This window comes from Amphiprion ocellaris, chromosome 17 (assembly GCF_022539595.1).
Source record: "Amphiprion ocellaris isolate individual 3 ecotype Okinawa chromosome 17, ASM2253959v1, whole genome shotgun sequence".
Taxonomy (NCBI): Eukaryota; Metazoa; Chordata; class Actinopteri; family Pomacentridae; genus Amphiprion; species Amphiprion ocellaris.
Window position 1 is genome coordinate 30,341,667 of NC_072782.1, and position 26,937 is coordinate 30,368,603.

Genomic DNA, 26,937 nt, shown 5'->3' on the forward strand with positions numbered 1-26,937 from the left:
GTCGGTCGTACAGAGCCCACGTTGTGCAGAAACCCGGTTCAGGTTTATTTACAGTTCAATTAGAGAATCATGGCTGCAGATAAACACTGAGCTGGAACTGACTGGGTTTCTTGTCATACAGAATTTTCTAATAAAGATACTGTAAGAGTTAGTATAAGATCCATAGACGGTGGAAGTACAAGAGCTTTTCTAAAAGATTTTGCGTCTCCATTTCACATCATTCATGTCAGAACATTTATAACTGATTAGCTCTGAATATTCACACACCCCACATATGGATTTCTATAGATTTTTGCTCACTTTTTGACCATCGTTTGCCAAAATCGAGCAGCTATATTGTCAGATTTCATGACCTTTTTAAGATTTTTGTCATGACATGAAAGTTCTCATGGTGGTCTCAAGATGACGCCTTAGAAAGTCCAAAAGTTACAACTGAATTTCAGGATTTTTAAAAAAAAAAAAAAAAAACTGTGTCACTACAAAAGTTAATAAATCACACCCTGACCTTTACTAATCATTCAGTATACTGCAAAACGCCAACCTTTTTAACAGTAATTTTTTTGAACAATTTACTGTTGTTTTACATGTTTTTTCTTGTTTTGTTAAATTAAACATAATATCTAGTAAAATCACATGATTTTTCTTTTTGCATTTTAACCCATCCAATAAAGTCCAAAACTATATTAAAAAAATAAAACTAAAATAAAAATATATAATTATCCGTATTTTTTTCTTACTGTATTTAAATCTGAAAAAAATAAGAATTTTTTAGATATTGCATTTTCGTCTGTTTTTACAATTTTTAATGTGTCCACTGTTTCTAAAGTACTAATTATTTAAAGTACACACACTGTAAAATACAAACATTTTATAAGTTATTAAGTTTTTGTAATGTTTTTTTTAAAGAATTCACTCTTATTTTACATATTTTCCCAGTTTTTGTTAAACTACACATAATAGCCAGTAAAATCGCAGAAATTAAAATTTTATTTACATGTTAACCTTAAAAATAGCACGCCAAAACTGCAATACACAAATAAATGAAATAATAATCAGTGTTTTTTCTTTGTTTTAACAATATTTGACTGTATTTTACATTCTTTGTAGAAAGAAAAAATGCATAATTTTACAGATATTTGCAGTTTTTTGCATGTTTTTTTAGTTTTTTTTTAATGTCGCAGCATTTCACTGTTTTAAAGCACTTTTTTTTTTTTTTTTTATAGCAACACAGCAATCTTGTGTTAAAGTCCAATGTTTTGTTGAGTCGTCCATCCACCCCGACCTCCTCCCTGTCTGTGGAGACTTAACAGCTTCACATCATTAAAGTTACTACTAAAACTGTTTTTAAGACAACTGGCAGCCGATTTTAAACTTTTAATTTTACTTTTTTTTGCTTTTTCCCCCCTTTTTTAACATAATAGATGGTTAGCGTGAGTCTTGCTGCATATTTTATTTTACTTTATTGTGGTGAAGCTTCATTTAAAAGTCACAAACCCACAGCTCCCTTCATCATTCATCAGGTTTAAAGCCGTAGCTCCAGAATTTTAGAATCCTGAAGTGTGGAGTCTTTTTTTTTTTAATGCTGAGTTTTCAAACTGGACTTCCTGCTTCATGTTCTCTCCTCTCCTGATGTCTTTTTTCATAGATGGTTTTTTTTTTTTTTTATTCCTCTCTGCAACAATAATTGAAAATGACAAACTGAAATTGCAGGAATCCAACTAATACGAGGTGAAATATTACAATTTCCAGAGTTGGTAAATTGATAGTTTCTTTTTCCGTGTCGCTGCAGCAGCTCAGAAGCCGACTTGTCCCGACTGTTTACAACCGGCTGACAAATCTGTTAGTGTGTGTTTGTTCTTGTGTGTTTTTGTGTGTTGTTGTGCGTCGTCTCTTGACCCAGAATTTCCCGTCTGTCTCTTCTCCTTCATTTTCTTTTGTAATCACTGAACTCACACACATTTTAAAAGATCTCACATCCTACTGAGAAGCTTCTCCTTTGTCTCAGTCGTTTTTTGTGACTGTTTTTTTGACATTACATTCAAATTATAATTATATACATCTTTATCCTCTAATAAGGTGTAAATATGACCATATAAACAATAGAACTAGTGCGTAATGATGATAAAATGTGACCATTTAAACTAATTTGTAAAGTAATTCCCATCATCAGTTGTCGTAAAGTACGTAAGACTCACAGTCTAACCTTTGGAGTTTCTTCCATTATGAAAAAAGAATGAATGTTTTACATCATTTGCATAGCTTTAGAAAACGTTTTTCTTCATTTAAAGCTTTCCTAATCTCGGTCTCATAACACTCGCTGGCCTAAATACATAAAATTCTGTCACTGCAGTTTTTAGAAACTTTGTTGGAAAGCAGGGAATCTCATGGAATAAATGCTGCAAAACCTCAGTTTCCTACTTTGTATTGTCATCATCAACCACTAGCTGCTAGTCAAGTAGGGTTCAGGGATCAAATTTTGGGTTAAATAGAGAAAACTCAATGACACTGACCCGTCCATCCACCCCGACCTCCTCCCTGTGCAGAAATAATGGTTCTAGCAGCAGAAATAGTTCTTTATTCAATGCAAAGCAAGATGAAGTTTCCTAGCTTCATATGGACTTGAATCGCTATTTGCTGCATCATATTTTCACTCTAGATGAGCTAAAGTACATTTTTTTTAGGTGGAATTCTTCAATTCAATGTTCTACGCAAACTTTCTGGTTTCAGTGGCTGCTGGTGAAACATTTGCAAAACATGTTGGTCTTCTGAACGTTTTCCATCTCTTGAATTGAGTTAATATCCTGTGCAGACACCAGATGTTGTATTGACACCAGCATTGAAGATTTTCTAACAATAACCAGCTCTAGTTGCATGTTTTATTTGCTTAACTTCAACTACACTTTTATTGCAACACTCACGGTGATTTCCTTCCATTAAGGCAGCTTTTGGTTTTGAATTTGTATTCAAATTGTTCGGTTTTATACTTTTATCATCACATAATCCTGGAAAAAGTTTAGAAACGCTCCATATTTTGCTCAGAAAGATGAATTTGGTTTTTCTGGTGTTTGGAATCTCTCAGGTTTTGGAGGAACTTTGAATCCGCCAACGTTTTTGAAGCAGTTTTGTGTTTGGTCGGTTGTTGTGACATGAAAATGAAGATGGTGCATTCAAGGACAAACTGACATCTGAGTTTTTCGTCTTGCTTGTTGCACCTGAACAATATTCAGCAGCCATTAATTGTTTCTTGTCTGGGTTTGATTTCCAGATGACTAGCAGCCAAAAAAAGGACATTTTTCATTGCAAATCTAACAAAAATCAGAACAAAACCCCAAAACTTTGACAAAAGAATCAATCTAAAGTTGTCTTCCTTGCGTTGTCAGTTGATAAAAGGTGTAAATGTGTCACCGGCTGCATGATTAAGTCGATCCGTCCTCCAATCAGAAGCCTCAAACCAGAAAGCTGCACCTCGGATTCACACCAACGCCGGTGTCTGTGTGATTTATTTATATTTTTCTCCTCCGTCTGTCTCCTCATGGAGCTAAACGAAGGGAGGCTTGTTAAAATATAAAAGGCGTCCATTAAAAATGTACGCAGCCCTCTCCAGCTCCCTCTCTGCTGCCATTTTACATTTGGGAATCTGGGCGGTGATGAAAGGCAGAGGACGGAAAAGGAAAAAGACGAGAAAGGCAAATAATAAATAAGGCCAGCAGACAGACAGACAGACAGACGTTGGGACGGATAGATGGAGGTTTGAAACGCACAGTAACACACGTGTGTGCGACAAGCCGGTCGACATTTTGTGATATTTGCGTAGAGTGAGAGGGGAGTTTAGCATGTGGTGGGCAAGACCTCAGCTGGATTAGCAGACAGACAGACAGATTCCGTTTTAAAACGACTCCATGCTGTGGTTTTCGTACGTTACGTCCATAAAGCGGAGACGAATCGTTTGAATACAAGTTCGACTGCAAGAAAACACGTCAACTTAAACCGTGCATTAAGTTTTCATGTAGAACGGTGCTGATTATGTCAGAATTACACCAATGTCCAAGTTTTCTTTGTTTTTCTTCACTGTTGACTCACTTTTCAGCACAATAAAAACTCCTGCACCTCTATTAAAGCAGCACAGCAGCTGCTACAAGTAGAAATAACTCAGAAATGCCTATTTATTTTATAAAAATTGAAAAAATCTTCAATATGTGCAACATTTCCCCACATACTGTTAAAAAGGTGGCTTCAGATGCTACACGTTTTATTTTTGAGTTTATTTTTTTCATTTTTGAGCCATTTATTGCTAAACTAAACTTTATTTTGCTCTTTGATTTGTTTCTACACATCTGCTCTGTGTGAAAACAACCCACAAATAAGATGAAAAATCTCACAATTTTTGTTACAAGACTGTTGGTTGCAGATGAGTCACTCCAGGTGTCGTAGTTTCAATGAGAAGTGCAGAATTTTTTGTTTTTTACAGAGTGCTTTTGTTCATTTTGGTTAATTTTACAGACAGAACTCCGTGTCCCACACAACTGCCTCAAGGACCGTCGAAAAGTTAAAAACCTGATGATTTTTTCTGTTTTTACAGTTTTTCACTCTGAGAAATGATGTATTTTTTGTAGATTTTTCAACGATAATACATCTTTAAAACCTGCTGGCAGGATTTTGAGGTTCAGAGTTTGAAATATTTTGTTCTTTTATAATCTTTTCCTGAATTTAACATAGTTTCTTCTTGCTTACTCTTAAAGAAAACCTCTGAATACCTCTGTATATCTCTTTGGCTGATTGCTAATTGGTACTCCAGACTCCCATTTTCCCTAAAAAGTCCAAAAAAGTCACTTTTGCTGCATTTCTACCAAAAAATCGGTTCCTGTTGGGAACCACAAAGTAGGAGAAACTTTATTGTGACAGCAGCATTGTTGGTGCTTATTTAAACTTGGAAATTAATGGAAAAAGTATGTAAATAAAATAAATTCATGTACCATTTTGTATAAATGGCAGAGTCCTTTGCATATTCATATTTCTGCCGTTCTGCTTGGTTTTTGCACGACCAAACTAAAACCAATATTTTGCATGTTTTTCTGCCACTTTTCTGCATGATGATGAGTAAAACTGTAACTGTTTGAGCTGCTAAACTGGATTAAATGGTGACAGGAGACAACAGACAATAGATAAAACTCAATATAATGGAATTAACATTCATTTTTTGCACCACAAGGACAAATAAAGAGCAGCTAAAAGTTGAGATTTAGCAGATATAATCCAGTGTTTTTGACAAAGCATCGCAGCTGGAAATGACATCAGCTGGATGGAAACGTCACCAGCTGCTTATTGGTCAGCGGAAATACACCCCAGAAGAGAAAACACGTCTCTGTGGATGAATTAAATCCGATTTCCAGGCTGTTAAAGACTCAGAAAGACTCCAAAACCTCCTTCTTCCACTTTAAGCATCCATGTCCACTCGCATCTTATCAGCCGTCCTTGAAGTAAAAACAAAGCTCAGGGTGGAAACGGAGATGACCGCAGGATGCCACGAGAAAGAAAAGCTGGCGTCCACACACACAGCAACACACAACTACACAAAGACACACAACAACACACACACAAAGAGAGCCCGTCTCGTGCCAAAACAGTGAGTCCCTGCTGGAAGCTGCTCGGTGCTCTGGGAATTAGAAATCCCACAATTAAACATATGGGCATTAAGATAATTGTCAGTTGTTGTGCTGTCGCTTGTGTGTGTGTGTGTGTGTGTGTGTGTGTGTGTGTGTGTGTGTGTGTGTGTGTGTGTGTGTGTGTGTGTGTGTGTGTGTGTGTTGGTAGACAGATGGATAGGATTCAACAACACACACACACATACACACTCGTACGGTATTTTCCCCGAAAACACACACATGAAAAACAACACGAGTGCCAAAAATTTTTTAAAAAATAAATAAAGCAGAAGAAGAGAAAGTGTAAATATACATGTCAGACATGCAGAGATGAACCTGCACAGACAGTCTGGAAAGAAAACATGAAGGAAAGGAAGAAAAAACAGTTCAGGAGGAACGATGGGACTGAAGGAGGGAGACAGATGGAGATGTTCAGAGTTCTGAAGGCAGAGGGCGCCCTCACCAGGACGGAGAGAGAACTACAACATGTGGAGGACAGGAAGGAAGGAAAGAAGGAAGGAAGGAAGAAGTGAAGGGAAGGAAGGAAGGAAGGAAGAAATGAAGGGAAGATAGAAGGAAGGAAGAAAGACAGAAAGAAGGAAGGAAGGAAGGAAGGAAGGAAGACAGAAAGAAGGAAGGAAAGAAAGAAAAGGAAATGAAGGAAGGAAAGAAAGAATGAATGAAGGATAGAAAATGGGTGGAAGAAAGAAAAAAGTGAATGAAAGAAGAAAGAAAGAAAGAAAGAAAGCATGTTCACAGGTAGAATCTAAGTCTAATAAGAGATTAAGGGAAACTTTTATGCCTTAAAGGGCCTTGAAACCACTTTTGTAGAAATATTGATGTTCTGTTCTTTCTTTCCTTCCTTCTATGAACATTTTACTGCTTTATTAGTTTTTTTCTTGTGGAGAAAACAAAGAAGAAGGAAGGCCGACTGATGAATTTCTTGTTTTTCAAAGAAAAACTGACAATTTTTCTGAGTAGAAAAGTAAAAATGGAGACAAGACAGAGGAGTGACTTTATTATTTTATAAATGTCCAGTAAAAAGCACTATGTACTATATGTATTATCAGGAATGTGGTGCTTTTACTGGACTCGTACAAAATAGTAAATAATTGCACCTCCTTTTTTTGCTTTTCTACTCAGATAAATTGTCATTTTTTTGTCAGAAAAATAATTCATCTGTCGACCTTCCTTCTTCTTCGTTTTCTCCATAAGGAAAATCTATTATGAGGAGTAAAGTTCAGTAAAATGTTCTCAGAAAGAAACAACATAACATTAATACATCTACAGAAGTGATTTCCAGGCCCTTAAAGGAACAAATCTTTCCTTAATAATCTCTTATAGCACTTAAATTCTACATTTTTACTGGACTCTACACAAAATATTATCTGTCCTGTCTCCATTTTTGCTTTTCTACTTAAACAAACTGTCAGATTTGCTTGGCTAAAACAAGAAATTCAACCTTTCTTCTTCATTTTCTCCATTAGGAAAACCAAATGTGAAAAAGAAAAACTCTCCAGAGACCTGAACGTGGATCAATCCGCCACTGAAAGTAGTCCCTAATTAAAGCCCCATTTACTTCTGTTTGAGTAACGTTTGCTAAAAACTACAAAGCTCAGGTTTTTAGGGAATTTATTGACTCTATTTCTGTACATTTTCAGTATTTGTTAGAAAGTTTTTAAAAATGTGCATCAGTAAAGAACCAGTGGAACTGAGTGCAACAGACAAAAGTCAAATTTTGACCTTAGATGCAGAAAACTGATCAGACTTCGATGACTTTATTAATCCACGGGGGGAAATGAAGTTGTTACAGGATATTCAATAAAAGGGTAAACAGTAAAATAACATAAAATATTAGGGTATAAAGTGAAGGTAAAATAAGATTGAATTAAATTTAAATAAATTAAAAACATAAAATAAAATAGATACAAATCAGATCATATGACACAAATAAAATATAATAAAATACAGTAAAATAAAGCAAAATATGATAGTATAAAATAAAATAAGGTTAAATTAAGTAAAATAAAATAAGATGAAATAAAATATAATGAATAAAAATAAAATAACACAAAGTAAAATAAAACTAAAATAAAAAAGCAAAGCAACATAAGATAAAAATTAAATTTAATAAAATACAGACAAATAAGATTAAAAATATATAAAATATAGACAAAAATCAACAGAATATCCAAGAGTGAGCGAATGTGCAAATGAGAATGTGCTTGGATGTGCAAATGACATTGCAAGGTGCAGATAAGTTCTCAGTGGTCATAATTCAACTTTCTGACCGTCAAACCTCCAGAGAAGTGAAGATTAAAGAGCAAAAAAAGAACCTGTAAGAGTGACTTCAGGCCACATCTGGACTCAGGAGTCTCCGAATCAGAGCATCTGTTTGTTTTCCTGCTGTTAAGACGTCTTCTTTGTGGTCTTTGTGCCGTCCAGGTGGGCTCTCACAGAGAAGACGGCGGCAGCGTGGGCGGTCTGCGTGGAGGAGGACACTCCATGGCCGGTCAGGTGTCGGTGCCTCAGCTGCCGGTTCAGTCGGCCACCTCACCGGACCTCAGCCAGCCCGACCCGTACCGCGGTGAGAAACTTTAACGCAACATCTAGTGTCCTGAAACTGAAGCGTCAACTTGTTTGTAGGTAAAGAGTCAAATAAGGATGCAGAGGTGCACAAACTGCATCAGCATCTGTTGTTTTTAATCGTGTTTCCATGTAAAAGACTGGATTTCCACTGATATACATTCATACAAACACACAAAATGAACATTTCTGGCTGCACATAGTACAAAAAGAAGAAAAAATCAGCATAAAGCCTCTAAAAGTTTTGATAGAAAGGAAGTGCAATACATAGTATTACATAAAAAAGTTCAAATTTAAGATTTTGAAAGGTTTAATAAATAAATGGGGAGAAAAAATGGGCAAAAAAGGGAAAATCTGATGAAAACGGTGACAGAAAATGGTAGAAGTGACATTTTACACAAGTGGATCGAAATTAGGAGGAAGAAGAAGTCGTGAAATTTCGTTATAGTGGAGAAAAAAGATGAAAAATGAGTAGAAAATTAAAGTTTCTGCTGTGAAAATGTGGAATAAAATGATCTCAAGATAGAAAATGACAAAGATAAAAACAGATCAAATGAAGCTCAATAAATGAAACATAATAGATGAGAAAATATAGAGAAAAATTAAAACATTAAATGAGCAGGAAGAGGAAGAAAGGAAGAAATTTGTAGTAGAAACAGAAAAATGAGGGGAAAAATGGTTAAACAAACAGAAAGAGGTGAAAATGAGGAAACTTTGGCTGACTGAGGTTCAGAAAGTTAAGAATCCCTCCACCAGCGGAGCGTTAGAATCATAAAAAATGAAGAAAGTTAACCAGGAGGGTAAACGTGTGATGATCTGAATACGAAGCAGGGAAAAAAAACAAGTGTATATGAGCGAATTAGCCCTGAGCTGCGTTTTAAAGGCTGAAAATGAGTCCGCTGGCAGCAGAGTGCAGCCGGCGGCGGCCAACAGAGTAATGAGGTGAGGGAGGAAGAAACACAGCGACTCTGGAACGAGCTCCGAGTGCGAGGAGGCTGCAAATGAGCGCCATTAAAACCGATTCTGGCAGCAAACGCAGAGTCAGAGCCACAGCAAAACAATTAGGAACTTTGAACAATTAAATTACAGCGTCACGTTTACGCCACTTTTATACCCTCCGTCTTTGTCTTTCAAACAGGTTTCACTTCCCCGTGGCGATCTGGGTGGTTTTATTTCATTTCCAAACGGGAATTTATGGTTTGGATAAATACAAGGAGCCACAACAGCACACAGGATATTTTAATGCCACTGAAAATTTGGCTCTTACAATTCAAGTTCTGTGTGAAGTTAAATATTTATCAGTACTTTACATAAAAGACCAAGTTAAAACTGATTTCTGGGTGTTTTTTTAATTAAATGAACAGCCAAAAAACTCAGCTGTTCTTCTTCATCATGACTCTGTGGGTGTGATTTGATGCAAAAACAACCACAAAGACACAAAACAACCACAAAGAAACACAAAACAACCACAAATAGACACAAAATAGCTGTCAAAATAAACAAAACAATCACAAAGACACAAAACAACATTAAAGACAAATAAAACAGACACAGAGACACAAAACAACCACAAAGAGACACAAAAAACAGTAAAGACAAACAAAACAGACACAGAGAGACACAAAACAACCACAAAGAGACACAAAACAACTGTTAAAACAAACAAAACAACCGCAAAGAGACACAAAACAACAGTAAAGACAAATAAAACAGACACAAAGAGACACAAAACAACATTAAAGACAAATAAAGCAGACACAAAGAGACACAAAACAACCACAAGACACTGAGCAACTACAAAAAACTACAAACAACAAAGAGACAACTACAAAAAATAACCACAAAATAACAAAAAATAGACAGAAAGCCAACACAAAGAGACAAAAAAAAACCTACAGAGACACAAAATCACCACAAAGAGAGACTGCAAAAACACAAAACTGCCACACATAAAATGACCACAGAAAACAACCACCAACTGACCCGAGTTGCCTGCAAAGAAACACTATTTGTACGGCTGGGTGTTGTGGGTTTTTTTGTCTTCTCAAACATCCATTTTCTGATTTTTCTGAACGTTGCTCACAAACATCTTCCTGTAGTCTGTCACTCTAAGAAATGCTTTGGGGTCACAGCTAGAGAAAAAACAATGAGAATAAACAGAGCTTGAATTAAAATGTTGTTGCATCCTCGTGTTCGACGTTATTCAGGAGCACAAAGTCACTTCTCAGCGTTTAACGTCTATTTTTTGACCCGACACACAGCCGATTGTATGTAAAAAAAATAAAATAAAAGAGACTCACACACAAACCAAACACAGGCCGTCACTCAAAGCTGCACACAAAATGCCTCCAGTCGGGCAGACGGAGATTCAAAATGGCCAACAGTTGGCCGGGTGTGCGGGAACAGAGCGCTGGAGTGTTTTGTGTTGACGGAGATGCTGGCAGCGTCCCAGCCACGGATCCATACAGACGTGGGATAAAGGCTGCACTGTTCGGGGGAGGCTCCTCCGCCATCTTGGAGGTCGGCTGGATGCTCGGCGGCGTTGGAGGAGGCCTGACGCTGCTTCACGACATGTCGGCAGAAGGGGGAAGCCTTTCTGAGCAGCGAGGGAGCAGACAGCAGAGGCCGAATCTTAGAAGAAACACAGACAATCTGACCGCCTCTGTAGCGGATCGATGCTTTATCAACAGCAAATACTCTAACCTGCATCTTGAGCTGTTAGCATTGAAGCTACGTCCTCATTTCAAGCAAATGTGACGTCCTTACTCCAAACTCTGCATCCCATAATGCTCACATTCAAATACAGTTTTGCAGGTTTCACACGATTTAGCATCTCTTTGCAAAACTATTTCTGTTTAATCCTCCTGTTGTCTTCATTTATGGGCACCAAAAACATATTGTTTCCTTGTATAAAAAAAAATCCAAAAATGCAGCAAAAAAATTCCCCAAATTTCTGAAAATTTGCAAAACCTTCAGGACGAAAATTCCAATAATTCCTTAAAAGTTTCCCTTAAAAGTTTTTTTTTTTTTAAATCCTCCAAATTTGGCAAGAAAATTCTTGTAAATAGTTTCAAAAAATGAGAAAAAATCTTCAAAAAAATATCTAAAGTGATTCCATATATATCAGTAAAACTTCTAATATTTTCTTTAAGAACATTCACAAAAAAATCAACCAAAATCCAGTGAATTTCGCTGGATTTTGGTTGATTTTTTTGTGAATGTTCTTAAAGAAACATTTTTAGCATTTCTTTTTTCCACCAAAAAAATGTTCAAAGATTTCCCAAAAATGTTTAAAATGTGGACATAAGAAGTTTCACTGTAAAAATACATTTTTTCCACATTTTCAGACTTTAAACCGGGTCAATTTTGACCCGCAGGACGACATGAGAGTTAATACTCATTCTGATCAACTAACTTTGCAGCATTCTTGCATAATTGCAGGATTTTAAGCTGAAATTAACATTTTTTTACATTTATTTCCACCAAGTGAAACCAAAAATGCACACAAACTTCTTTTTAATAAGTCAAGTCAAGTATACTACTGACAAACTGTGTCTTTAAAATCTAGAATATGTAGGTTTTTTTCTTCAACTTTTCTATCCTTTCTGGGTTGAAAATCAGCGATGTTTGTGTTGCAGCTCGGCCTATGTGATCTCTGGGTGATTTCTAGGCCAAATTTGCAGTTTTTTAAATGGATTTGCAACAAGTGAAACCAAAAAATGCATGCAAACTTCTTTTTAATTTGCTAAATCGAGTGTACTAGTTACAGAGTGATTACAACCTTTTCCTGACCATCTGTAGTTCCTCTATGTATAATTCACCCAGCTCCATGAAACATGATGTTTAGTGTAAAAAGCTGAGTTTGTCAAGTATTGTTTGAAGATCTGTTCATTTCTGTAGCTCAAAATCACCTTTGACCAGCAGCAGTAGATGGGATGTAAACAATATTAGAAGTTTAACCATTTGGTGCTCCTCCATCCGCCCCAGCCTCCTCCCTAAAATGCACAATATGTGTCTTTTTCCTGAAACTTTTCTGGAATTTTAAGGTTTCAAACCTGCAACTTTTCTCTCATAAATCTACCGGTGACATTTCTAGGCACAACAAAGTCCAAATTTATTCTGAATTTGAACTCCCGATCATTCAGTATGTCGACGATATCCCGCTGTTTCCACATTTTAACCCCGCCTCTCCTTCCTCCTCCTGCAGCTCTGTCCGGAGGCCTTCAGGGCCAGAGCACCTCCTCCGTCAGCTCGGAGATCAAGTCCGAGGACGAGGGCGACGAGAACCTCCTGCAGGACCCGAAGTCCATGGAGCCCAAGAAGGAGGACCCCGACAGCAAGGAGCTCAAAGCTATTGAGAGGTCAAGATCTAGGTAACCCCGCCCACCTCAGACGTTCGCTTCCATCAAACCCCTCAGCTGGGCTGGGACTCGCGTTTTCCCAAAATACCTGCGAGCTTGGAGACCTTCCTGGTTCTAATTGATAATCAAAACCTCTCCAGGAGATGGAAACAGTTCAAGACTTCAGTTTAGAACTGGCATTTTCATTGAATACAGCAGGAATTCTGAAAGTTTGTAGTCTTCAGGTGAAGTCGAGGTAGATATTTACACGAAAAACGGACTTTTAAGGCAGTAATTATACAGTAGTAGTATGGCTTAATTAAATTATATGAATACTAGTTTCACCACAGGATAGCGAACCACAAAAAATAATTAAGTCAATAGTGTTTTTTAATTTTTTGGGAGAAAGCGAACACAAGGAAGGACTTTGAGCTGCGAGTGTTTTGGGAACCAGCCTCTGGACTTTGATGAAGTGACCAATTGTGATGAGAAGCAGCTAAATACATCATCTAAAACAGAGACTTCTTTTTTACAAAGTCCCCATGTCCATTGAGAATATCCTTTTTTTAACACGACTGCTGGTGGTGTTTGGAAACTGAGGCAGCTCTGTTGAAGTTGAGTTTTCTGGTGGACATGCAACTCTTTGAACTGATTTCCTTCAGTCTCTCCACGGTCTTGAGCCTGGTTTTAGCTGTTTCTCACGCAACAGAGTAGAGCCAACGAATGATATTCACAAAGAAGCGCCGTCTCGCTGCCTCCGGGTCGGGAAATCAACACCAACAGAAACAGCTGACGAGATCTTAAAGGTGTGAAACCCACCAGTTGTGAAGGTGAACACCTAAGAAAGCTACATTGAAAGTGTTGGAAACTGTTGTTTTTTTTCCCGTCCTGGATGCAGCTCAGCAGCCTTCATCCCTCCAAGAATAAACAAGCTGTTTATCGGGGTTGCTTTTCACCTGGAGGACGACTGAAATCAGAATCATTTGGATCCCAAACCCAGAATTTGTACATGATGGTGGCGGTCATGTTGATGTTGATGCTGAACGTAAATGAAAGATGTTGCTGACTTTGTGTTTCAGGGTTTGGGAACGTACTGTCATGTGATCCAGCAAAAAAGACCAACATACTAAAAGACAAAGGGGAATCCACCAGTTGGTTCCACATCAAAAAGTTGTATAAAACCTTTGGTCGTGTTTGAACCAGTTAGGGCTGAAATTAAAAGAATCTGCTTTAGCGGCTACTAGCATACCTTAGCTCCAGGAGATTGTACTACAAAGCAAACTCAACATATCCAGGTTTTCTTTTTGTTATTTGGCTTTATTAAACCTAACAACAGCCACATGAAGCTGGTTATCAACTTGCTAAGGTTTCTATATCTGGGTCTGAGCTGGTCTTGGCCCCAAATGACCAATCAAAAACAATGGACACGTCTACAGCCACGTATTTGTCACAGTTTGAGAAACAATAGTACTAATATACAAGGTCCAAACATATATGCAAGCTATATACAATGGTGTTTTCCAGTAAATTAATGTACTGCTTGAATTAGGCATTCTTAAAGCATTCAAGACACTTATAGTCTTACTTAAGCTAGTGAAAAGCTTCTTTCGGGAATAATACGCATTAAATAAGTAGGAATTAACCATTGTTATCCTTGATGGAAGCTTGCCACACTGCCTAAATCCAGTGCAAATCTTTTCTCTAATCCATATAGACACAAAAATGAAAAGTAAAAGGAGCTAGAAACGACTAAAGGTAAAGTTAGAATAGCTAACATTCCTTATCGAACAAAGAGTAACATAACAAGGTGTTAAATAGCCTTTGGAACACATAAATAACACTTATAAAATACATTCAACCTGATAAATACTGCAAATCATAAGGAAGTACAAGGCTTTAGTGCTTTTTAGTGCTTTAGGATTATATTGCTACTAAAAGGTGAATGGAACAATGAAACTGCTTTGGAATTTCTTGCTGTCAATGGAAATGAAGACAAAAAAGACTACTGATAATAAATATCTCTACTTTTGATGCTCATTATGGAAAGAAACTTGTTTAGGTGGTCTCTTAAACCTCTTAGCTTCTTAAGAAACCTTTGCACTGGTCCACAGGATCTTCCAGGAATCTAAGTGACGCCATTTTCTGACAGAACTGATCGATCAGTCAGCGTTGTTTTTAGATTTTTAGCATAACCTGCTCGGGAAAAAGGTTAAATGTGCAGCATAAGAAGTAAACTAGCATCATGATCCTGCTTTGTAGCAAGTGGACAATGGATTTCTACATACATGTGACATTTATTAGGATGCACATGGCTGGATAGCATTGATTACCTAGCATAAAATCAGCTCAACTCGCTCAGATTCTACTGTAGCAGCAGCTCTGTTGATGCTAACTGATCAGTACAGTGATGTATGCTATTATGAATCCTGTGTGCGTTCAAACTAGATCCAGGTGAGGAAAACGTCACGCTTTAAATGAAAAATAGCACAATTTGAAACAGCCAGAGAGGTTTTATTATGAAATCACATTGTTGTTTTTTGTATGCATCTAAAAAACAAATATATTGTGATGAGGACTGGAGTGGAGGTGAGCAGCTGATCCCAGTGCTGAGTGGGAGAACTGATCTCATTAGAATTGCTGTAGAAAAAACATTTGCAGTAGAAGAAAGTCTCCCTCATCACTGCTCCCTCAACACTTATTTCTGAGATGATTACAGATACAATCTTGGAAGAAAGGGACTGTAAACGACCAAACTTCCTTTGCTTAGAAAAAGCCTTATCTTCTTTTCAGAACTCTATCTCAAATCTATTCCTAAATTATTTGTTATTCTTATTGATTCTGCTCTAGAATAAATTGCAGATTTTGGCTAAAATCGTGAAAGAAGTCAACTGTAATCGACCAAACTTCCTTTAAAAATAGACTGTTTCCTTTTGCTTTGTTGAGAAAAAGCCTCAAATTCTTTCTGAAACCCCGTCTGGAATCTACATAATAGTTTCCTCTTGTTTATTGTGCTTTAAAATAAATACACAAAGTTTTAGGTATTTCACCAAACAACCACTTTCAAACTGCTGCTTGATGTGACTCACTATTACTAGAATAAGAAGCTTTATTCTCATTATAATGCAGCACAAGACAGCAATGGAACAAAATTTTGAGTAAAATGTGTTGCAAAACAAAAAAGTCTGTAAAGACGTTGCAAAAAGTACAAAAAATCTATAAAAAATACTTTGCAGAAACTCTGTAAAAAGACAAATAAAATAAACAAAACTTTTCTCAAACACTAAGATATTTTCAACTTTAATAAATATGTAAAAAGTCCAAAGAGCAAAGATCAAAATGAGCAAAAGTGCTTAGAAATGGTGTTTAAAAAAAAAAAAAAAAAGTCCATTCAATGTATAATTTCAGTCAAAAATGAGTAAAATATGTGGCTAATTAGAAATATTTGAGAAATTACTGCAACGACACATCAGAAATGTGTTCCCAAACCCTGCCGTTATCTAAGATCTGTTGTACAAACCTGCAGCATCCACAGCAGGTTTGTACCAAACGGAGGCTTTACGCTCAGAAACACAACCTGCATATTCATCCTCCTCATCCTCCTCTTCCTCCCCCTCGCCTCCGCCGTCGGTCGCCGCAGCAACAACGACGACGAGGACTTGTCCCCGGAGCAGAAGATGGAGCGAGAGCGGGAGCGGCGGATGGCCAACAACGCCCGGGAACGCCTGCGAGTCCGCGACATCAACGAGGCGTTCAAGGAGCTCGGCCGGATGGTTCAGCTGCACCTGAAGAGCGACAAACCTCAGACCAAGCTGCTGATCCTGCACCAGGCCGTCGCCGTCATCCTCAGTCTGGAGCAGCAAGTCCGAGGTCAGTCTGAAACCAGAAAGCAGCCCACAGAGGCGCAGCTTTTTTCCACGCTCATGCACAAACTGTTGCTACACTACTTTCTAAACTGACATCTTCATGGAGATAATAAGTTACGTATTCGTACGTTATATGAAATGATGAACCTGGAGAGCTCTACTATGCTCTCAACCATAATTTAGTTTGTACAGATCTCAGAAGTTCTTTTTGTTTAGTTTAATCCACTAAAAACGTCTGAAAACACCAGAATAAAATGTTCATTGATCTTGAACAACTTTTCCAGCATGTTCCATGAAAACACCAAAGCCTACAGTGAATATATCAAAGGTCTGAAAGTGTCTTATTACTGCAAAATTTATTTAGAAAAACATCACTTTCATGCCTTTCTTTACCAAACTTCCTTCTGCTGGAAATATGTATGGAAAGATTAGACGTGTATTAATCCGCCACTGAAAATAGTCCCCTCCCCCGTCTGAGTTTTGTCTTTTTTTTTTTTTTTTTTTATTACAGTGCACAGCTTTTTACAAGAAGTGACTTGGTTTTACTCTTTACATGGGATTTAATGGTACTTTTAAAAATGGTTTGTCAAGGAAAAAACCATGTTATATAAGGTAAAACATATATATATATATATATATATATTTTTTTATATATATATATATATATATATAGCAACTGTGTACTCACTTATACAAATTTTATTTATTTTAATGTTTCCAGCTTCATCAGACTGAATTTTGAAGAAATGATTCCAAAGACATCCAAGCAGAAGCAACAAAAGTCTAAGATAAAATTAGGACTAAATGTGAAACTACTTGCCCCAACAATGCACTGTTTGCTTATGTATGAGATGTGTCGTTTTTTTTTTAGAAAATGTATTGGTTTTGTTCTTCACATGGGATTTGTTGTTTTTTTGCTTGTTTGTTTGTTTCTTGTCAGGCTGACGACATGCAGACAGTTAAAAGCAAAATTTAAAATAAAAAAAATGCTTTTTTTGCACCATATTTATGTTTTACATGTAGAAATACTGACTCTAAAGTCCACTTTGACTTTGAGGTTAAATCTCATCGGTTGTCCATGTAGTGACCCTGCAGCTCCAGTAGAGGGCAGCAGTAGCACCTGTTGATTCTTCCAGGTTGAAGTTTTTGACTCTGACTTCACTGCAGATTCAGAGATTCAGCAGAAATAAAACCCTCAGTGAGAACCAGAGATACATATAAGTGGCTTATTAAACATCTGTTCCTCCTTCCAGAGCGGAACCTGAACCCGAAGGCGGCCTGCCTGAAGCGCCGCGAGGAGGAGAAGGTCACCGTGACGTCGGACGGGACTCCCCTCTCGCTGGCCGCCGCCCACCACGCTGCCGCCGCCATGGGCGACGGGCCCAACCCCATGGGACAAATGTAAAGCGCAGCAACATCTCCTCCCCCCTGAATGGTCAGAAGATTTCACTTATAAACTAATCTGCTGTTGTACCTTTAATTTAAAGAACCAGTGATTCAAAACAACCAGCCCAGAAACTCCTGAAGAATCTCATCACAAATCACTAAAAAAATACACTAGATACGGTTATTATTTCTGCTTCGGCTTCCAGTGAACAAATTGGGAAAAAGAGTTCCTGTTTTCAGGATCAAAACGTTTTTAATTGTCCTTCTGCTGTCTGATATTCACACATGTTGAATTTGTACATTCTAACCATTTGAAATGGCAAAACAACTGGACTGTTTGAAATCCCAATGAGTTTATAGGGAAAACCAACATAGAAGATCAGATTTATTGGGGATCAGTGCCCGGAAATGGTAAATATTACTGTTTAGTGCCTAGATTTTCAAATTAAAAGCATGAATGAATGTATAAATGTTATATTATTCTGAAATTGCTCCCTTTTTTTTATCAATTTATTGTTTTATTTAGTTAGTAGAATTTGGAATTACTGACAAAAACTCCTCACTAGCCTTTACAGATATGTAATATATAGTATACAGTTTGCATATCGAAGAAAAATGGGCATTAAGGTGGTATTCCTGAAACAAAATAGAATCCAGCATAAAAGAAAGTTTTGTTATGAAATAATACATCAGTTTTAAATAAATGTGTTCTTTAGTAACCATTCTGAGCTTCACTCATGAAAATTGCACTCATTTTTTACATTTTCTTGCTTTTTTAAAGTAAAATTCTTGTTTGTTTTTTTGGTTTTTTTTAACCTTGTTAGCATGTATATATAGTGTTTTCATATGCCAGAAGACGCATCATGAGCAAGTAGCTGAGGATTTCCACCTTAAGACTGCAATGTCACAATGACAATTCAGATTTTCAGGGTTTAATACATGACAAACATCCAGAAATGATCCTGTCAGAATGAGACTTTCTGTATCATTATTTTTCTAATCAGGTTCAAAATATGGACTTTCAAGATGATGAGAAGAGTTTTTAGGGGTTCAATAAAAGGCCAGAAAGGGACTTTAATCACTATAAACCAAATCTTCCAGTTGTTTTGTCATTTCTGCTCACCTCATTCCAGGGATAAAAGGTTAAAACGTACACAGACAGCATTTTAGTAAAATTTCTCCCATTTTTTTTCCTGCCAGTTAACATCTGGCAGGTGTGACGATGTTGAAGTTGGCTGAAGCCTGACTTAGTTTCTGTCTGGTCTGGGTACATTTTAACAACAGATTGGCCGTAAGTGTGATTTTTAATGTGTGACTGTACAGTTTCGTAGCGAATTTGTGTTCTTGCTCTCCTCGTGTTTGTGTTTGCATGTTGAGTTGTGGGTCCGATGTGTTGTCCAGTTTGTTTTCTGTTGTTGTATTAGACTCGAGGTACCAAAGGTCTTTGATAAGAACCAAGCGTGACCTGAGACGAAACCCACACTGAGTTTCTTATCGGCAGAAAACATAACAGTGGACTAAATTAAGTGACATTGCTTTACTGGTTTTTGCAATAACCCCTAAAGGGCAAAGAACCAGCAGCACCAAAGTATTTAGTGTTTTAACCATGTGTGCACTGAATGTTTTACAGATTCTTGCATGATTTTACCCAAAATATGCTAAAAATCCTTTTTTTTTTTGAATCTTTCATCCTCATTTTCCAAATTATGCATCAATGCATTCAATTAATTTCCATTTTTTCCAAGCAGCCACTGAGTTCATTTCTATGTAAATAACTTTAAAATTCTTTGCAAATGACTGAATTTTATCTTGTTGGTGATTTCACCATTGATGCATAATTTGCTAAGAAAATCATCCATGGAACTCCATTTAAGCTGCCAGGTCTAATTTTTCATATTATTTTGGTGGCAACTAATGTAATTGACTCTCCAAGTGATTTTTAGATTAGTTGGGAAAACATCTAATTGACAGAACGATATGATATGTGGTGTGAAGAAGAAAAATCCAGATTATTTGGTGATTCTTGGTCTTTTCTTTGGTGTTAGCATCTGCACAGAATGTCCAAAAATCATCCATCCAACCATTAGCTATACAAGTATTTTCCTAGCTGACACCTTGGGCAGGTCAACATTCCATTACAGAGCCCACTTTAGCAAAATAAAACCCAAATTTACATGTTAAATTTAGCTTTAGTTGTATTTTATTGAGTACATTCCAGAAGAAGCTTGATATTCAATGTGCTTTTACTCATGAGTGCACAAACTTCATATTTTTAGCTGTTGTTTTGCAGTGGGGTGAATTAAGACCTTATCCACCTACTGTAGAGCTTCAAAGTTATCGCCCATCCTGACCCCACCTGGTCAAAGCAGATGTCTGCCCTCTCTGAACCTGCTTCTGCCAAAAGTCTTTTTTTTTTTTTTTTTTTTGTTCTTCCTGTTACAGGGGAGTTTTTTTTCCTTCCCATATTTGCCAAGTGCTATTAAAAGGCACTCCAAAAGAAATTCTGGTTTTGTTGGGTTCCTCTCTATGCATTATCTCCCCCTTGCTACGTAAATTGGAGTTAGATAAATAAAATGGAATTGAAAGTAAACTTATTCTTTTACACAAACGTTTCCCTCCTAATCCCTCCTTCCGATGTTTTCCCCTCTCTCCTGTCCAGGTCCAAGGTGCCAGAGTTCATCAAGATGATGAGTGACCACTTCCTCTGACGGCGTTTCCATGACAACCTGGCAATCGATCAACTCCGACGTCGCTTCAGCCTGACCAATCAGTATCTCTGGAACTTCGGCCTGACCAATCAGATCAGCCCCTCTCTCTCCCCTCTCGTCTGTTCGTCTCGGATCCTCCTCTTCGCCATCGTCTCCTTTTTCCCGTCGAGAAACACGAACTGCAGAGTCGCTTTCTTCACTTCGCGTCTCCTGCTGAAGTGAACTGGATGCTTCTTCGTGGAGACGCTAAAAACGGCCGCCGCGACGTCGCTGCTACGAGGTGTGGTGGCTTTTGGCACAAAGTGACAGCAGATGGACAAAAAAGTGTTTGGAATCGCATCATCCAAGAAATTCTTCTTCTTGTACTACATGTTTTATCAGCATTCCCAGTTTTAAAGAACAAAAGGGTTCTATATAAATATATATAGTATATATATATATAGATATATTAGAAAAAATGACAAAAAAACTTGTCTAAAAAGTGCAACTGGACACGGGCAGCGAGGAAGGGAAGGGATTGGGGAGGGATGTTCGGAATGGAACAAAACATATCACAAAGTGTTTGAAGAGATTTTTTTCTAAAAAAAACAAAAAAAGCAACATCGCGCAGCTGTTGTTGAATGCAGCTTCAGCGCATCTCTGACTGAATGGCAATCTAACGCCACACTGTGGATGAAGCTGTGCCTGATCTCCTCTTGGATGCAAACCAGTCAGATAGATACACACGGAGAATGCAACGAAACTAAAAAAAGAAGGAAAACTCCAGAAAGACCGCACATTTAGACATCTCCTCACACACATTGTCAAGTTTAAATTCAAGTGAAAGCGAGATTCGTAAGCAGAATCTGCCTGAGAGTAAAAACAAATGCTTGACTATCATAGACGACTAGAACGAAGTAGGGCTAAACAAGAAAGGGTAACTTGTTCTTTCCATCTTAATGCATTCCCTCCTGAAGTGCAAATATTTAAAAATTGGAACATTAATGTTTCTTGCCAGTAGCCACCTTGACTTTCTTGTACAAATCTTAGTCGTGTGAACGCAAATTCGAAAAAAAGCCTGGACGTTCATACCCAAATGACCCGTGTGTATCTACTGGGAGGAAGAAAGTACTTTGAGAATCAATCATTGAATCAATTAATCATTCAATCAGCGAGTGACTCCAGAGGGACTGGGGTGTTTTAGTTATCGACTAATTACAATAGAAAGACGGGAAGGAAGAATGATGCAGTGATGAGAAAGAGTACTTCTAAACGCGGCAGGAAGGGAAGGCTTTTCTAACATCTAGTTGTCTGCGGGTTTGTGGTGCAGAAAGAGCTCTTAGCGAACATCCTGAATCAGAGACCTTTGTCGGATATTCAATAGCGAGGGCAGTTTGGACACTGATTGGAAGGATTTGCCAGGCAGATGGTTGAGAGGATGGACAGATGACAGAAATCGATTGACGAGTGGATTAGAGCCGGACTGAAGTGAATTCTTTTCCATGTTTAGCACATTCCCTGAATCGTGATTGGGTGCTTCCGATGTCCAGAATGCCTCTTGGGGGAGTCATATGGGATTGAGTCTGAGCAAAATCACAAGGAACCGGAGCTCGAGGACAGAATCCAGAGGTGTAAACAAAGACGACACTATGGGGGAAGCAAAGGAACAATCATCAGGGCGATGGGGTTTATCATTGTCTTCTGGGGGGCAAGAAGAAGTAGTCAAAGCATTCCTGTGTTGGATTCATTAGATTCCCACATTTTCTGTCTTACTATCTGGCTGATGAGAACCCTAAGCCTCTAACTCCAAACTCAGACCTCCCCCATCACTGGGGAAGGGGGTTTCCGATTGACACTACTTGCCGTCTTGGAATTAGACCTTGTTGTTGTTGAGGTGTCTGTTGCTAGAACTGTTAGCGCCTTCTTATCTGGCATCATTTCCAACAGATTTAGCTTTTTCAGTGCAGTGCAGAGCACTCAAAACTAATCAGGAATCTTTAGAGTTCCCAGTGGTGTTCTTGTTAGCGAGGAGGACCATCTGGACTGATTGGACCAAGGTAAACACACACCAGTAGTGAGCAGGAGTGTTAGCCAGAAGTTGTTTCACATGCCACCATTGTTTTAGCGTTGGGTTGTAATACTCCCAGGTAGCTAAATGAGTCAGATTACCAGTTGAATGAAAGCACAGCTGCTGCTTCTGTACCAGAGGACCAAATATGAGCAGATCCAAGCTGCCTGAATGAGCCAAGTTTTGTGTTTTCCGGTTCCCCCAAACAAAACTAAGACATCCAGCAATCCAACATATCTGATACAGGGTTTCCTATAGGCCCAGTGTACTCGTAAATTCCAAATATTTGTCAAAAATCTATGTATTTCCATCATAGACTGTATGTAAAAGATGGATGTAGCAACAATGAGGTCACCCTTTGGGTTATAGGGTACCATTTTGAGGTCTCAAATTTGGAATTTGCCCATTGCCATCTTGGTCTTTTGAAACTAGACATAATAAGTAGTAGGTGGATCCAACTGAGAACCCAAAGAAACAGTGCATGGTGCACCCCACCTCATAAAATACTCTGCTTTATCATCAATTATAGTCAGATTACCACCATTATTTACTAAATGTGCTCTAAAACGCTTGAAACTAGCGACTGAAACCATAAAGTCATTTGGAAAACATTTATCGAGGTGACATATAAGGTAGAAATGGGGTTATTTTCTCTTAGATTTCTGTACAATTGGACTCCTTTTTGCAACCAAAGGAGTTGCCCCCTGCTGGCTGTGAGAAAGAATGCAGAACCAGAGGCTACATCCATCTTTTATATACAGTCAATGATTTCAATCAATTGTAACCCGATCAGTAGTTCACAACCAGTTGAGAAACCCAACCAGTGAAAATGCTGCATCACTGTAGCATTTCAGAGTGTACTACCGTAGCTGTTTTATAATCATTAAGGCTGATTTGGAGGTAATATGATCAGATAACTGACAAAAGTGACAAATTAGGAAGAATACTTAAGTAATCAAGAACAGTTGGAACATCTGTAAGAGCATTAGCTTCCTGGTGTCAATCTGGAATTCCCCATTCACCCCAGTTTGAAGCCCAGTTTAATCCCCAGTCCCAGTGCTCTGCTGACCCTCGCCTTACAAGCCCTGAACCCGGAGCTCTGAACCCGGATCCCTGAACCCGGAGCCCTGAACCCGGAGCCCCAGCCCCTCTCCCCAGTCTCTCGCCCCACCTGAGCGGTCCCACAGATGCAATTTGAACATTCACACTTCTACCAATGTGCCTTTTTAGAGTTCATATCATTCAAGTTGCCAGAGGAGGACATTTACCTGGTCTTTTAATAGGATGCAAGTTTAGGGAAACCTGTTCTTAGTCGTTAGGTTCTATGCAGTCAGGTTTTTTACCAGACCTGGGAATTTAAAAAAAGCTAAAAAGGAAAAAAAAGTATTTTTTGGATAAAAAAACTAAACTGTATTTAATGTACTGTACGCTTATATGTAAGTAGACAGCGTGTTCTGGCTTCAAGCCGATGGGACAGACGCTTGATTTAGCAAAACTAGCCCCCGTCCCAGTCCTCCCAGTCCTCCCAGTCCTCCAGAACCCCCCCCAGACCCACTTTCCTGATCCAAGCCCCAACCCTGTTTCCATGGTGAACAACGCGTCTCTTCTTGTATTATAGCTTATCAGCTTTTTATCAATATTTGATCGGCTTGTCCGTAAGCCAATGTAGTCTTCAGTACAAAGTGTGTGGTCGTATGTTGTAAAACGAATTTTGGTTTTTTTTCTTCGTTCTTCTCTCTCCTCCTTCTCTTTCTCTCTCTTTCTCGCTCTCTTTTATAAGAAAAATCTTTTCTCTTATTACTTTTTTGTCTGTTCTGGTTTACATGTCTATTACAGAAAAATATACAAAAAAGAAAAAAAAACATAAACAAAACAACGATAAAACATTGAAAAAAAAAAAAACACGACACAATTTGCTATCCGGCAGCATTGTTCTCTGTCGGCGGTCATTTTTGACGCGGTTTAAAAATCCTACCCAATCAACAGGAAAGGCACGGAAACTGGAAAAGAATTTATTTGAATAAATCAATCTATATATAAATGTACAAAAAAAGTATATACAGTATATAACGAGGGTGCCGTTTTCTGTTATTTTTTTATTTTCCGTTGCAACGGAGCGTTTGCTCAGTGAAGGAGGAGTTATTTTCTCAAAGACTGAACTGGCAGAAGTTGGCGAGGCCCCTCAGTGTTATGAAATTTTCCGACTGAACTTCGTTGTATTCTCTGTTGTTGCCATGACAACGCCCTTCCGACTAGTACGGCACCCTGCGCAGGACAAAAAATGGGACCGGAGTTCCATCAGCTCCATTCAATGCTATCTATCCAAGGCAACAACAACAACACAGACGTTTGTAAATTGTATGCAACAAAATGGCAAACTTTACCATTATTTTGAAATTGTGTATGTAAAAGTTATATTTTTACATGTAGACTGTTGTTATTTTGTGTTTTAGAAATATGTTGTATCGGTTTTTTTGTTAAAAGATGAAAAAGTAAAAATTCAGTGTGTGTTGAAAAAATGTGTCACATTGAAAATGTAGTGAGGTCAAAAAGTTCAGAAATCATTTTTGTTTTTGTTTTTTTATTATTTTTTTTCAATATTCTGTTTATATCTGTGGGGGACATGTTTGAGGGGTTCAAGGGAGGAATCGGAAATCATAAAAGATATATGATATTTGTTTAAATTCTCCATGCCTCATGACATTACCGTTTTTAATTGTATTTTTTGCAGAGATATGTGTAAATAGTCATCAGCCATTTTATTTTCTGTGGGTTTTTTTTTTTTCTGTGGGGTGAAGATTTGCCAGTGAGAGACGATGATCACGACGATGTTTTTGAGTTTTTGGTGAGGTTGTGTTTGTCCGGTTACAGTAGCCAGGTGCCAACTTTTTAGTTTTGATCGGTGGTGCTCAAGTACTGTTTGTGGTTTCGCTTGCCGACCATCCGAAGTGTAAGTCAAACTGTTGTCTTCGCTTGCACCAAGCATCACTCGTATCGGAGCCGACGGGAGTCACTTGTTTTTAAGAAGTTACTTTGATTTTCTGAAAAAAGAAAACACTGAAAAGAATGAAAATTTGTTGAAAAATTGACAAAATCGCAACTGAGGTACCCAAAGAGTGTTAGCAATTGAGTTTGGCGCCCCCTGGTGGCCGTGGCCGGCTCTGACTCCAGTGCATTTTATTTTTCTTTCGAGATGGGTTGTAAATGTTGATGTGAATGTTAAAATGAAAGACCCTCAGCACCTGATTCAAGAATAATATATGGAAATTTTTTTTGAAAAAACAGATTTGGAGAAAATTGCTAATATAAAGAAGCAGGTCGTCAGCAAACAATCTCTTCAGCTATTTCCCCAAAAAGAAATCCGATCGTGTGCAAGGCAGTTTCAGTCTTTTGTTGTTTTTATTTTTTTTAGTTTTTGCCATTAAAATTGAGCTTTTTTTTGTTAGTCAAAAGGAAAAAAGCTGCTTTGACTCGGACCTAGGTTAAACACTAGGATTGAATCTGTCGGTGTAAGTGCTAAATGTGTTTTTTAAGTAATGTTTTCTTTTTCTTCGCAATGCTTCATTTCATATTTTCTCTTTGTTGTATAATCAAGTCATCTCCCGAATTACAGTATCATCATTTTTATGTTACCCCTGGTGTTTCTATTAGCCAAAATGTTAACTTTTTTTCTTTTTCCTCCTTGTTGTACATACACACCTCATTTCTCTTTTTCAGTGACTGTGCCATGAGCTTTGTAATCTGTTACTCTGTACCAGTTTTACTGCAATAATGAGTTGAATTCAAAATGGCCACTCCTGTCCTTTGTTTTCCCGGCGATTTTAGAAACGTTTTTCTTACAGCAAACTCCTTCTTACAACTTAAACCAACATTCAGATACACTCCAGAACAGAGAAGCACTAGCCAGCAGCAGTAGCACAACCAAGCAGAAATTTGGTACATTTATACAACACTAAATATCATTTGTAGGTTTTTTTCTGCTAGGAATTTTAAAAAACAAAACATTTTCTATACAGCACTTGTTTTGCAGAAAAAGTACTGCAGTTCCTGTGAAAGAAAATAACAAGTGAACAGTGAAAGAAGCCTGTTTTTAGGTCTTAAAGCGCTACATATCAGAAAGTTTGTGCAAATGTCCACTGCCAGAAAAATCGAAAATATTTAAAATTCCTATTGATATTTAGAGTCTTTTCTTAATGCATATTTCTCTTAATGCCTTGATATTTTAACAGTTTCATAAATCACAATGCACACTTCTTTGGTCTTGAGGCCTTTTCCAACTTAAACACCAGTATTTTAGTAGTTTTTTTGTGTTAAAATTGTGTTTTCAAATTCAGTTTGGTTAATAAATTATTTACAGATTTTTCA

The 26,937-nt window shown here is 37.7% G+C and overlaps 1 protein-coding gene across 7 annotated transcripts in view; it reads left to right on the forward strand.

Moving 5' to 3' along the window:
* The window catches only part of LOC111564555 (transcription factor 4), a 291,882-nt gene extending 265,522 nt beyond the window's left edge, over positions 1–26,360 (forward strand). For 5 of the 7 annotated variants that reach the window (XM_055019300.1, XM_023264202.3, XM_023264203.3 and 2 more), the window contains 5 exons: positions 8,088–8,229; positions 12,436–12,601; positions 16,206–16,435; positions 17,685–17,832; positions 20,477–26,360. In XM_055019300.1, the coding sequence (XP_054875275.1) occupies positions 8,088–8,229; positions 12,436–12,601; positions 16,206–16,435; positions 17,685–17,832; positions 20,477–20,525 (735 nt within the window). In that variant the 3' untranslated portion in view covers positions 20,526–26,360. The remainder of the gene's footprint in view (positions 1–8,087; positions 8,230–12,435; positions 12,602–16,205; positions 16,436–17,684; positions 17,833–20,476) is intronic. The other 2 variants (XM_055019301.1, XM_023264207.3) reach the window with 1 other exon arrangement.
* Positions 26,361–26,937: the final 577 nt, after the last annotated feature.